The 13125-nt window shown below is 37.0% G+C and overlaps 1 protein-coding gene across 1 annotated transcript in view; it reads left to right on the forward strand.

Annotated features, from left to right (window-relative positions):
- Positions 1 to 10332, forward strand: part of LOC124545289 (PHD finger protein 12) — a 54093-nt gene extending 43761 nt beyond the window's left edge. Inside the window, exons 13-15 of the mRNA XM_047124176.1 lie at positions 4281 to 4363; positions 5710 to 5940; positions 7386 to 10332. Of these exons, the coding sequence (XP_046980132.1) occupies positions 4281 to 4363; positions 5710 to 5940; positions 7386 to 7598 (527 nt within the window). The 3' untranslated portion in view covers positions 7599 to 10332. The remainder of the gene's footprint in view (positions 1 to 4280; positions 4364 to 5709; positions 5941 to 7385) is intronic.
- The last annotated feature ends 2793 nt before the right edge of the window (positions 10333 to 13125 follow it).

Raw genomic sequence — 13125 nt, forward strand, 5'->3', positions numbered from 1 at the left:
ATATTTATCCTCCACGCTGCCCTCTAGTACCAAATTGGTGATCCCTTGATGCCTCAGAACATGTCCTACCAACCGATCCCTTCTTCTAGTCAAGTTGTGCCACAAACTCCTCTTCTCCCCAACCCTATTCAGTACCTCCTCATTAGTTATGTGATCTACCCATCTAATCTTCAGCATTCTTCTGTCGCACCACATTTCAAAAAATTCTATTCTTTACTTGTCTAAACTATTTAGCGTCCATGTTTCACTTCCATACATGGCTACACTCCATACAAATACTTTCAGAAACGACTTCCTGACACTTAAATCTATACTCAGTGTTAACAAATTTTTCTTCTTCAGAAACACTTTCCTTGCCATTGCTAGTCTACATTTTATATCCTCTCTACTTCGACCATCATCAGTTATTTTGCTCCCCAAATAGCAAAACTCCTTTACTACTTTAAGTGTCTCATTTCCTAATCTAATTCCCTCAGCACTAACCGACTTAATTTGACTACATTCCATTAGCCTCGTTTTGCTTTTGTTGATCTTCATCTTATACCCTCCTTTCAAGACACTGTCCATTCTGTTCAACTGCTCTTCCAAGTCCTTTGCTGTCTCTGACAGAATTACAATGTCATTGGTGAACCTCAAAGATTTTATTTCTTCTCCATGGATTTTAATACCTACTCCGAACTTTTCTTTTGTTTCCTTTACTGCTTGCTCAATATACAGATTGAATAGCATCGGGGAGAGGCTACAACCCTGTCTCACTCCCTTCCCAACCACTGCTTCCCTTTCATGCCCCTCGACTCTTATAACTGCCATCTGCTTTCTGTACAAATTGTAAATAGCCTTTCAGTCCCTGTATTTTACCCCTGCCACCTTCAGAATTTGATAGAGAGTATTCCAGTCAACATTGTCAAAAGCTTTCTCTAAGTCTACAAATGCTAGAAAAGTAGGTTTGCCTTTCCTTAATCTTTCTTCTAAGGTAAGTCGTAGGGTCAGTATTGCCTCACGTGTTCCAACTTTTCTATGGCATCCAAACTGATCTTCCCCAAGGTCGGCTTCTACCAGTTTTTCCATTCGTCTGTAAAGAATTCGTGTTAGTATTTTGCAGCTGTGACTTATTAAACTGATAGTTCGGTAGTTTTCACATCTGTCAACACATGCTTTCTTTGGGACTGGAATTATTACATCCTTCTTGGAGTCTGAGGGAATTTCGCCTGTCTCATATATCCTGCTCACCAGATGGTAGAGTTTTGTCAGGACTGGCTCTCCCAAGGCTGTCAGTAGTTCTAATGGAATGTTGTCTACTCCTGGGGCCTAGTTTCGACTCAGGTCTTTCAGTGCTCTGTCAAACTCTTCATGCAGTATCATATCTCCCATTTCATCTTCCTCTACCTCCTCTTCCATTTCCATAATATTGTCCTCAAGAACATTGCCCCTGTATAGACCCTCTACGTACTCCTTCCACCTTTCTGCTTTTCCTTCTTTGCTTAGAACTGGGTTTCCATCTGAGCTCTTGATATTCGTGCAAGTGGTTCTCTTTTCTCCAAAGCTCTCTCTAATTTTCCTGTAGGCAGTATCTATCTTACCCCTCATGAGATAAGCATCTACATCCTTACATTTATCCTCTAGCCATTCCTGCTTAGCCATTTTGCACTTCCTCTTGATCTCATTTTTGAGGCGTTTGTATTCCTTTTTGCCTGCTTTACTTACTGCATTTTTGTGTTTTCTCCTTTCATCAATTTAATTCAGTATCTCTTTTGTTACCCAAGGATTTCTACTAGCCCTCATCTTTTACCTACTTGATCCTCTGCTGCCTTCACTACTTCATCCCTCAAAGCTACCCATTCTTCCTCCACTGTATTTCTTTCCCCCATTCCTGTCAATTGTTCCCTTATTCTCTCCCTGAAGCTCTGTACAATCTCTGGTTCTTTCAGTTTGTCCAGGTCCCATCTCCTTAAATTCCCACAATTTTGCAGTTTCTTCAGTTTTAATCTACAGTTAATAACCAATAGATTGTGGCCAGAGTCCACATCTGCCCCTGGAAATGTCTTACAATTTAAAATCTGGTTCCTAAATTTCTGTCTTACCATTATATAATCTATCTGAAACCTTCTAGTATCTCCAGGGTTCTTCCATGTATACAACCTTCTTTCATGATTCTTGGCTCAAAATGGCTCTGAGCACTATGGGACTTAACAGCTTTGGTCATCAGTCCCCTAGAACTTAGAACTACTTAAACCTAACTAACCTAAGGACATCACACAACACCCAGTCATCACGAGGCAGAGAAAATCCCTGACCCCGCCGGGAATCGAACCTGGGAACCCGGGCGTGGGAAGCTAGAACGCTACCGCACGACCACGAGCTGCGGACCATGATTCTTGAACCAAGTGTAGCTATGGTTAAGTTATGCTCTGTGCAAAATTCTACCAGGCGGCTTCCTCTTTCATTTCTTAGCCCCAATCCATATTCATTTACTATGTTTCCTTCTATTCCTTTTTCTACTGTCGAATTGTAGTCACCCATGACTATTAAATTTTCGTCTCCCTTCACTACCTGAGTAATTTCTTTTATCTCATCATACATTTCATCAATTTCTTTATCATCTGCAGAGCTAGTTGGCATATAAACTTGTACTACTGTAGTAGTCGTGGGCTTTGTGTCTATCTTGGCTCTTCATTTGTTAAGCTATATGTTCCCGTACAACTAACTAGCTAAGTGAGCTCAAAGGTTGAAGAAAGACAGTGGCATACTATCTCCAAATTGGACTGTGCACAGTAAAGCAACATGTGGGTTGGTGGCAGCTTTACTTACTATTTGAAGTTTTATATTTGTGGGTTCCACCCTTATTTCCAAATTCTGCTTGATTACTAACAGCAATTCATACGAAGGTTAAGATAATGTGATGCTGTTGTGAGTGTGCTTAATTTTTGAACAGTTGCCAACGTTAGGGTTGAGAACATACACCAGATATTATCCTTATAGGAGGTTTCTTTGCCATGCTCCATGCCCGCAAATTTAGCACATAAGACTCCTTGTTGAATACCGTCTGTTGAGAATTGTAATTTTTTTGCTCTTTAATTGTCATCTAATTCTTTAAATTCTTTCTGTGTGGCGCTGTAGTGTCGTTCCAAAGCAAATTTGTGGTATTTGTCGATTATGCAACTGTGTATAGGTACTGAGAATCCATATCCTCCTCGTCTGTCATTCTCATTCATTTTTAACAGCTTGTGATGATAGATCACTAGACTGCCTCTTTTTAGGCAGACAGACACTAGACCTCTGAACTTCTCTTATGCCACAAACAATGCTGACACCATAATTCTACCGAAGTGAAGGAAACCGTGCCAATGGATAAATGCTGCACTGCAGTGCTAAATGAAATGTTGCACTGTACAAAGTACTTCTGAGCCAAGCCTCAGCCCACGTGGGGTCCACACCTAGTCTTCGTCTGCAGGGTGGCGTGCTGTAGCCGAACCTGCTGCAAATCAATCAGTGTTTTTGGTGAAAATTTAATTTATCATTCAGCCCGTTTGTTGTGGTGCCACTATGGGACTTAATTATGGTGCTTGCATCATCAGCGTACAAAACTATTTCAGCTTTTATCAGTATCAGATGGGAGTTCATTTATCTTAATCATGAACAGTTCAGTCAATGTAGGTAAATATTTAGAGAAAATATAGAACATTAGTAGTTATTTAAACAATGGACCTCCATGTAGGAATATCAACAATATAGAAAAAGACAAGATTACTGCTTACCATAAAGAAGACACATTAAGTTTCCTTATATTTGTTTTTTCAAACATGCCTTATTAATGATAAGTAGCAGTCTGTCTTCTTCTACATTGTTAATATTAGATGATGATTCATCACAAAGCTGCCTGACTTCTTTAACATGACTACATGTGTTTAAAGAGTTCAATATGAGCTTTCACTATGGTAACTATGGGTACTATGATTCACTGGTATGTTTACAAATTGTTACGTGAGAACTTTATGTAGTAATTTAGAGTTTTGCAAACTTTTGCAGCCCATTGATGGCATGCCAATGTCTTATTGGTGGTATTTATTTTCTTTCTACATAAATAAAATTTGGGCAGGGAAACTTTAATGTAAATCAGTAGATAAAAGCTACCTTTTTATTTTTGTTAATGTATGTTATTTCAAATTGACAAAATTTATTAATATTTATATTACTGCATGGTATTCTCCACGTAATGCTCATTTACATTATAGAGCTGTGGCTTTAATACTCTAATTTACTAAATGTAATTTTATCCTCAGGTGCAGATATGGATGTCATCTTGGAAAATTATGGCCACTGCAATTTTGTCTCACCAAAACATGCATGCATATTCTTTGATGAGGTATGTCCTTTTTGTCAGAGTAGCTAACTGAAAGTTCAGTTGACATTAAATTTAATTCTTTGAATGATGTACATATAGTGTGATTTAAATTACCTAATTTTTATTCAGTTTTGGTGCAGTTAAGGGGCATGTGCACTGCGAGGATGTAAAAGTTTCGAGGTAAAATGTGTAACCCAATAAAACCAACCCTTAAGAAGATACCTAGACTTACCAAATTGGGAATTAAAAAGAAAATACTCATTTCAACAGAATAAATCTGAGTAGGATGTAGTTGTTGGAGTCACTTGCGAAAAATTTTGGTTTTGGTTGCAGTTGTTGACTGTGTTCGTTTAAGACTGAAGAGAATTAATTTTGTAAGAACAGTGAGCAACAGTACCAAGGATGAGACCTGTCCTTTGAACTGTCTCAGATGTCAGGAATTGCCTTCTATAGTCACCCATATGCTGCGATGAGGAGTAAATATCATTGACTTTACACTTCTGATGTTTGTGTGCTGCATGACAATTCTAGTCCCTATACTGCGTGTAACACAGAACATGGAATCTGTGTGTCTTCCACACACATTCTGCGCACCATTCAGTGATTTTCACAGCTACTGATTAGTTGGTGGAGTTGCTTCTGATCAAATTAGATGAGGCACACAGTGTTTGTGTAGTTACAGCCATAACTAGAAGACTAGATTTGTTTGTGAGTTTGATTGTCATTCAAGCGAACTTAAAATGTCAGTGAATCAGTTATAGAACTTGTGACCTATACATACCCTCTTAAAAGAAAGCACCACAATAAGAAAGTCACCATAAAATTCCAAATGATGATAATAAATGTGCAGCCTGAAAATTTACAAATATTAATCCTGGAAAAGGGAGGTTGTCATACAGTTGCCTGTTAGTAAGAACCATTCTTTCACCTGGGCTGGCTGGATAAGGTAAACACTTCTGTGTTTGTGTACTTTCTGTTAGTTTCAATGTATTATATTGCTACAGTACAATTAACTAGACCTAAGGGACTAGAAAGAATTTGCCAAGAGAAAAGCATTAGACATAGTCTTAACCTGCAATTTGGTACTAAATGTTTTCAACTTTTGTTGAAGTTCCACAACCTCCCCTCTCTCATCCACAAAGTGACTTCCCATAAGTTCAAATTTTTTATTAGTGCAGTATGTTGCTAACACATTTTTGGGATTGTTTGAAGAAGTGATGTGATCATACTCATTTTAAATGTAATAAATATTTTAGAAACATGCAGTTAATGTTTTCATTTGAGCCACACTCACAGGGACAAACAAAAAACATCTGGCTTATTTTTTCTTTTAGTGAACTAAGATATATTTCTATTTTTAACTTCAGACAACAAAACAGTTCGAGTTACTGAACTACAGCGAACATGGCACAATGGTTGACAATGTGCTGTATTCATGTGACTTTTCGGAGAAGGCTGCGCCTATGGGATCATCAAATACTGTCCATCCACTGGTTCAGAGGATACGAGAAGTAGTCCATAAACGAAGGAAGAGAGACACTCAAGTATGCAGTGATCCAGAATCAGAACCGCAAAAGATGATTGCTGGCTCAGGAAAGGTGAGGAATTTTTGAAGTTGTTTCAGTTTTCAGTCTCTACTTTGCTTGCTGCTCAACATTAACTCCTGAGTTGGCAGAAAGTTAGTGCCTATTGGAAACTGCTAATATTTCCCAAAATATTTGATCTATTTTGTTGAAACCAGATATATTATGATCAGCAGAATGTGTACATTGAGTACACAATGTATATTCCATATAGGTGCCAATATTTTCCACCAGTGTCTTCAATTGTTTGAGAATATTCTTAACTGACTTCTGCTGGAACTTTTGTGGTTTATTGTTGAGAACATGCAGGATACGAATTTACAAATAACCCAGAGACACATGGTGTGGTCTGATAAACTTCGTCCTTCGCCCATCATCACAAGAAGTAGCCATACAGTGTAAGACAAAGTCTTCATGTTAGCCTCTTGCGAGAACCACAGCAACCCAACCATCATCCCAGAAAATGATTATCGACCCATTTGTTTACACTGATTGTTTGCAAAATGTGGTGGTGCTCCAACTTGCGTAAAGATGAAGTCTGAGTTCATTGTATTTTGTAAAAGAAACGGACTGATAAGTTGTTTTAATGTTGTACTGCATCACACCATTACATTGAGGTGATTCTGCATTTTCTCTGTAGTCACATGCAGAAAATCTTTTGCGAGTAGTGAGAACTATAGAAATTTACAAATTCTCGCAAGTTAAACACAGCTTCATCTCGCTAGATTATGTTTGAAAACAACTGGGGAAAGTCTTTGAGCTAGTCTACCACGATTTCTCCATAATATCTCATGTGATCGTCGCAATCTTCACAGGTAGTTCCCAATAGTAATACAGCTTCCACTAATGAAATTCATACTCATTTTTTTAAGTATCTTCAGATCATGTATTGTGTTAGACCACTGTCATGAGCTGTGTAACAAGTTGATTTTTTGGGGCATGATGTGAACATTTCCACACCAATTGCTGATTTTCCTCTGACATGGATGTCTTGGGTTGACTGCTTGTTATAGTGTCCATAACGAATCCCCATAAACAGGTGTTTTGTGTGACAATCGTAATTGTGCTTGGATGCAAAGTAACATGTGGCCCATGCACAGTCCACCACAATCTCAGCACCAGCCACAACAGAATGCCACAGCACTGACAGGTTTATATCTGTGAAAATCAACCTACTTCTGCAGAGAAACCAACACAATTGTTTTTATACAAATATATTATTATTTATTATTAATTATTTATTATTATTATTTATTATTATTATATTATTATTATTATTATTACACATTTCAAGTAGACACTTGCTTTCTGCCCATTGTAGTTGGTAGATATTGAATACCTGTTTACATTGTTAACTTATGATTTAAAAATTTAGTCACAGCTCTGTAATTAAAATTAATTTTTTATCAGTGTTTGAGGAGAAATTAGAAAAAGTTATTTCTTTGGTGTTATTTCTATAGGTAGAGATACAGTGCAGTTGTCGAGGAAGCAGTTCTGATGTAATTGGAGATGCTGGAGCTGGTTGGGAAGGGACAGCATTGATAAACCACGGCTCTTTCATAAAGTTTGGCTGTCTAAATTTTGTGTTCAGCATCACTGCAGCTGCTGCACTGACAAAGGATACGGATCAGCAGTCTGTCAAACAGGAACAAATTTCAGGAATGGAGGCCTGATCTGTATGGAATTTTCTAAAAATGGACATAACAGTATTGTCAGCAGAGTCATCTTGTTTGATATATTGGCTTGTTGTTAAAATGAAGGATCAACCTATTGTTACAGAGTGTAGATATGTTTTCAGTACTTGAAGGGATTCTGTGGACTTTATAACTCTTTGAAACAGGAGAACTATATGAGTAGCTGTTTTCAGCATTAGGGCGTAGGGCAATGTGGATTGTACAACTGTGATAGCAACTTTGACTTTCTTATGAAACAGCAACCAGAATTTCAGTAGTTATATTTATATAATTATAAATATAGAAATAATGTTCACTCAAAAGAAAAGTTCTTCATCAGGCGCAGTGGAAATTAAAATAAAGTTTTTATGTGCAATAACGCTGTAGTTTTAAGATTTATGAGTATTATTTAATGGACAGTTCATAGTTTAGAAATCCAGGAACTGCCAGATAAGTAGAACTGAAGTTTTAAACAAAAATTACAACTTTTTGCAATATCTTTCGAAGTTATATGTAAGAGTGCTGAGAAACAGATGTATGTAATTATTTTTAATCAGGAAGAATTAAGATGGCTTTCCTATACTCGATTGTAATTCTGACAGTTGATATTGTAAAATGACTACTGTTGTAGAATTTGTTTGTTTTACATTTCATACTTAGAAATACATACAGCAGTTTTTTCTGGAGTTATAGTGTGCAAAAACTAGTATTTCAGAATTTTGTGCTTATACGCCTGTGATCCTATGATTTGAAAATGTCATGTACGAGATTCTTGTAAGATAATTCAGTCAGCTGTCATAATTGGAACCTAGACAGTCATTCCATGTTGAACAGTGATATGTTAGTGTAGTGTAATGGAAGTGTGCACTTTTTTTTTCCTTCAAGATTCTGATAAATGGTAGATGGATTTAATAGCTGAGGAAGATCATGGAAAGAAGACAAATATTAATAGGAGAGGAAGCCATTTTCCTGTTGAAACGGTGAAATAGAATTATTCACTGCATGATTGTTTTATGTGAAACTAGCACTTATTTTCACTGATAAGAAAGTATGACAGGTCTTTAAATGTCCATATTTTTAGTGTCAGTCACAGTGTATTAATTTTGGAAATTACTGAGGAAAAACTTGGAGGAGGGAGGTGAAGGAGACAGTCCTTTTAGTGTTAATTTGTGGTCTCTATCCTGAATTAATACAATTTTGTTCTGAAAAACATGTGAAATAATTTTCATTTAAAATTCTAGTGCAAAGTGGAGAGTAATAACTAATCTTCTTCATTCATATTAGAATTTGGCTGTTCTTTTATTTGTATGTCTGAAAATAAGATTCCATTGTGCCATTAGTTTTTTATTTGTCTTTAAAAAAGCAAGTATAATAAAATTATAATATTTTTGTGTTTATCTATACCTCATCCCCATTTGCATGAAGAAAATACCTTAACACGTTTGTAATTACGGCAAAATTAAAGCATTTTTCTCACAAGTAGAAACCTATTCATAAGTCCCTAGGGCTACGAGAACTGAAGATCAGTTTATGAGAGAGAGCCACAGTAAACAGGCTGGTGAGGATACTCTAAAGAAACAAGAATTTGCACAATTTTAGAACAAATGTGATATTTAATGATAACTGTTAGGGAATTGACTATGTTTCTTCCTTTGTCCTGATCAAAGTTAAACTGCACATAGAAAAATCAGAAATACATATCATGGGTTTTCTTATTTTTATATTTGTTTATTGCTGTAAGTGTATCTTAGACATATCCTTCATTTTGAAGCATAACATTTCCCGTTCATCATTGGCCTTTTATCCCTTCTGTAACTCAATCCCTTTGTCCCAATCATGCCGAGAATATACTTAAATAGTACTTCATATCCTCGTCAGTTTTATCATGAATTATGTGCCATTGCACTCTTAAACTGAATTGTACTGGTCATGGAAAGAATTAAAATTGTGACTGATTTTCAATGAGTCATCATATTTTGATGTAGATGTTTATTTATAAAAACTCTTTATATTTATTTACTTTTCTCTGGTGGAAGGGCAAAACTATGCTAAAAAAATTGGATGCTAATTGTAACTTAATGATACAGTCCATCAGTAACAGTGATGGAGAAGTAATACACCTCTGAGAGGTTTTCTTTACTCTACTTAATAGAGACAGTGTAGATATGTATATTTTGCCAGAGACAAAATCTCTAATTAATGTTGCATTGTGTCTAATTGTAAAATATTTGTCTGTGTAGTGGGTTGTCATTGGAAAATGGACTCACATATATTTTGTATTGTATTATGAATTATTATCTTTTTAAAGCATTGAACCTATGGGAAGAGAAATGGTCTGCTACTATTACAATATGCTGGAATGATTGGTGCTGTTATGAAATGCTTGTGCAGCTATATCTTATGTAGACCTAGTCAGTTGTCAGTGATATTATTCAAATCACATTTAATGGATTGCAGTATTACTGTTTATTTGTTATATTACACAAAAGACAGCGACAGTAATGCAAAAGAATGAATATGTTTGTGTGAAATTTTTTCCCTTGTTGATGGCTGCTGTCATGACATTGTATGTGTAGAGAGACTGTGTGTGGTTTCTTGCAGTGGAGCCATAATGGTCACATTTGTTTTACTGGTAGTGATTTGTGACTTTATGCATCAGTATATATTTAAGGCTTCCAGAAGTAATGTATTTTTATTTTTATATTTAATAACAAAATATAATTTTTATATGATATATGGATCTTTATTTTTAATATCACTTTGCAAGCAGTACTGTGATTTTTAACATCCCTGAGTCACTGTTGTTTATATTTGTCTCACTGTGTTTGAATCCATTATTACAAGGGTGAATGAAGATTTCATGCACTTCTGATTTGCTTATACTTCCTCAGTATGGTTGCTGGAGGTCAGTAAAAGTAATGCCCCCCCCCCCTCTCTCTCTCTCTCTCTCTCTCTCTCTCTCTCTCTCTCTCTCTCTCTCTCTCTCTCTAGATATGACACTGTCCCTAAGATACATCATTCAACAGATATGATTCAGGAAACTGCTTTTTCCCATAGCTGCAGTTAAATACCTTTATTTGATCATTTACTTTCTAATTATGAACTGTACACACAATTTGTCTGTTACAATTAACCAGTCTTACTCATTATAACTATAATGCCATGTTTTCTATGTTCAGTCAGTATGTGTAGTATAGAAATAATTTACTTTTTAGTAGTTAACCATACAGTAAACTTTGCAAAGGCTGTTACCTAGTAACAAATTTGGTAATGATTGGGTATGCCAAAAAGGACTGGTGCAAATAATTGAAGAGTTGTAACCTTGAATAAGGTAAATTTCACTAATTGAATGTTATAAAGATCAAGCACTGAGAGGACATGAGGTAGATTTAAAATTTGACTCTTCATACAGATCCAGATATACAACTGTGTCTTTAAAAATGCAAATTAGAAATGGAAGATAGTAGCTGAGCTTACAGACTTATACTCTTTCTTCAGAGCATAGACACAAGCACAACTGTTATCCCCAGCATTGTAGCATATCTAAGTTGATAGTTATGTTGGGTGGAACCAGTGGCGGATACAGAAAAACCTCATGGAGGGGGCCCGTAAAGATATCTTGAGCTACCTTTACTTTTACCATAATAAAAATGAATCAAGTCACATGCAATGTTGCAAAGTTTAAGAAAGTTTTATTTAAGACAATGCCATCTTATGATATAAAAAAGTTACAATTGTAGTTCTCTTCCTTAAATGATGAATTCTATGTGCCTATTCTTCCTGGCAAATTGGTTAATCACATCACCAATAGGACAATCAATGTCAGGCTGAGTGTTCAACCAAGATAAGCCATTAAGTTGAACCTCCTTCATTGCTGACCTCAGCCATATCTTTGTACGCTGCAATGGTGAAAAACTTCTTTCTACTGTAGCAATAGATGCAGGTAGACAAGCAAATATTTTGTGGAGCATGTGCCAAGTAGGATAGTCAGATCTAGGACAAACAGACAACACTTGAATCATAACAGAATCAAGATAATTAAGGGTGTTTATACTCGTTTGCTTGTATTGAAGAATCTATCCCATGAGTCTCTTTTTAATCACAAGGAGAGATTCTTCTTGAAAGAATGGATGGCAGTGCGGGTGGCTCTGCAGGGGGGGGGGGGGGGGGGGAGGGCGAGATGTACACCCCCCACCCCCCCATATCCCATATGTATCTCCCACTGGGGTGGAACAACTGTGGTCAAAAAGAAAGGTGAAAGGAGATGTCACACATCCCTGCCTTGCAAACACTTGTTCATCATCATAATTTTCATCTGTTTGAATTTAATTTACTGCCAGTTCCCTTTGAAATATTTACACCCACACACCCCAAAAGTTTTATTTCCAGATCTCATTTATATTCTCTTTCTCATCCTATAACTACATCTCATGTGTAATAGCTTCTTGTCGAATATAGCTAAGTCAGCTCTGGAAAATGTCCTTATCTGTAGCAAACACTCAGTCGCATATCCTGTTTCTGAAATGCTGCCTAATCTGTTGACTTCATAACACCCCCCCCCCCCCCCACACACACACACTCCCTTCCTTAAATGCTGTGACTAAAAATACCCAACTCAGGAAGTCACACTTACTTTCACAAGGGCCTCTGCAATTCTTAAAATTCCTGCAGTCCCTAGCCTTCAAAAGTCCAGTAGTTATATGGCACTGGCATCCCTGAACTACTGCAGCATCTTTGGAGAGGTATTTCTGTCTTACACACCTAGTTTCATGCACTCGTTCCTCTTCACCAACTGGAGCTAGATTGCAAAAACAGTAAGAAAAACATATCCAATCTATTGTAAAAATCCATTTATGCTGGACTAATAGGAGGTATAATCTTCTTCACTCATTATCCCCAATGGAAGTACTTCTCTGCCCCAACTTTCCTGACCAAAACCAACTTGGGGAACCTATCTTACCTTGCATCTGCTACTTTATACTTCAGTAGAACAGTGATCTTCTCCCAGCACCACAGACCATCCCTTCGTTGATTTCCAGGAAATCCTTACCTCCAACCTTGGCTTGTCTTTTCCCCTTGGCTTGTCTTTCCTCAAACATCGTGATGGGAGAAAGAGCAGCCATTTGTCTTTAAAAGGCCTTATGTCTTCATCCTAACTAAAATGTCATATTCCAGAAGTTCAGAATAGCCTCTGATCCCTAACCCTCTCCCAAATCAGTCTCATTCATGCCGTCTCCACACTCCCACCTTCTAAAATCCACAAATCTAAACACTCCTGAAACGTTTGAATGTAGGTGGTTATTGTGGCTCCGCAGGAAGGCTCCCTGTCCAAGACGACCAAATTATTTAACTCATTTGCTGCAGTGTATATTCCTTCATAAAGGACACCAAACACGTAACACAACACAGAGAGGCAGTGGCTTACCAACAGGTTTTTTTTGGGACACACACACACACACACACACACACACACACACACACACACACACACACACAATGAAGAACCAAAGAAACTGGTACACCTGCC

The sequence above is a fragment of the Schistocerca americana genome, chromosome 8, assembly GCF_021461395.2.
Source record: "Schistocerca americana isolate TAMUIC-IGC-003095 chromosome 8, iqSchAmer2.1, whole genome shotgun sequence".
Classification (NCBI taxonomy): Eukaryota; Metazoa; Arthropoda; class Insecta; order Orthoptera; family Acrididae; genus Schistocerca; species Schistocerca americana.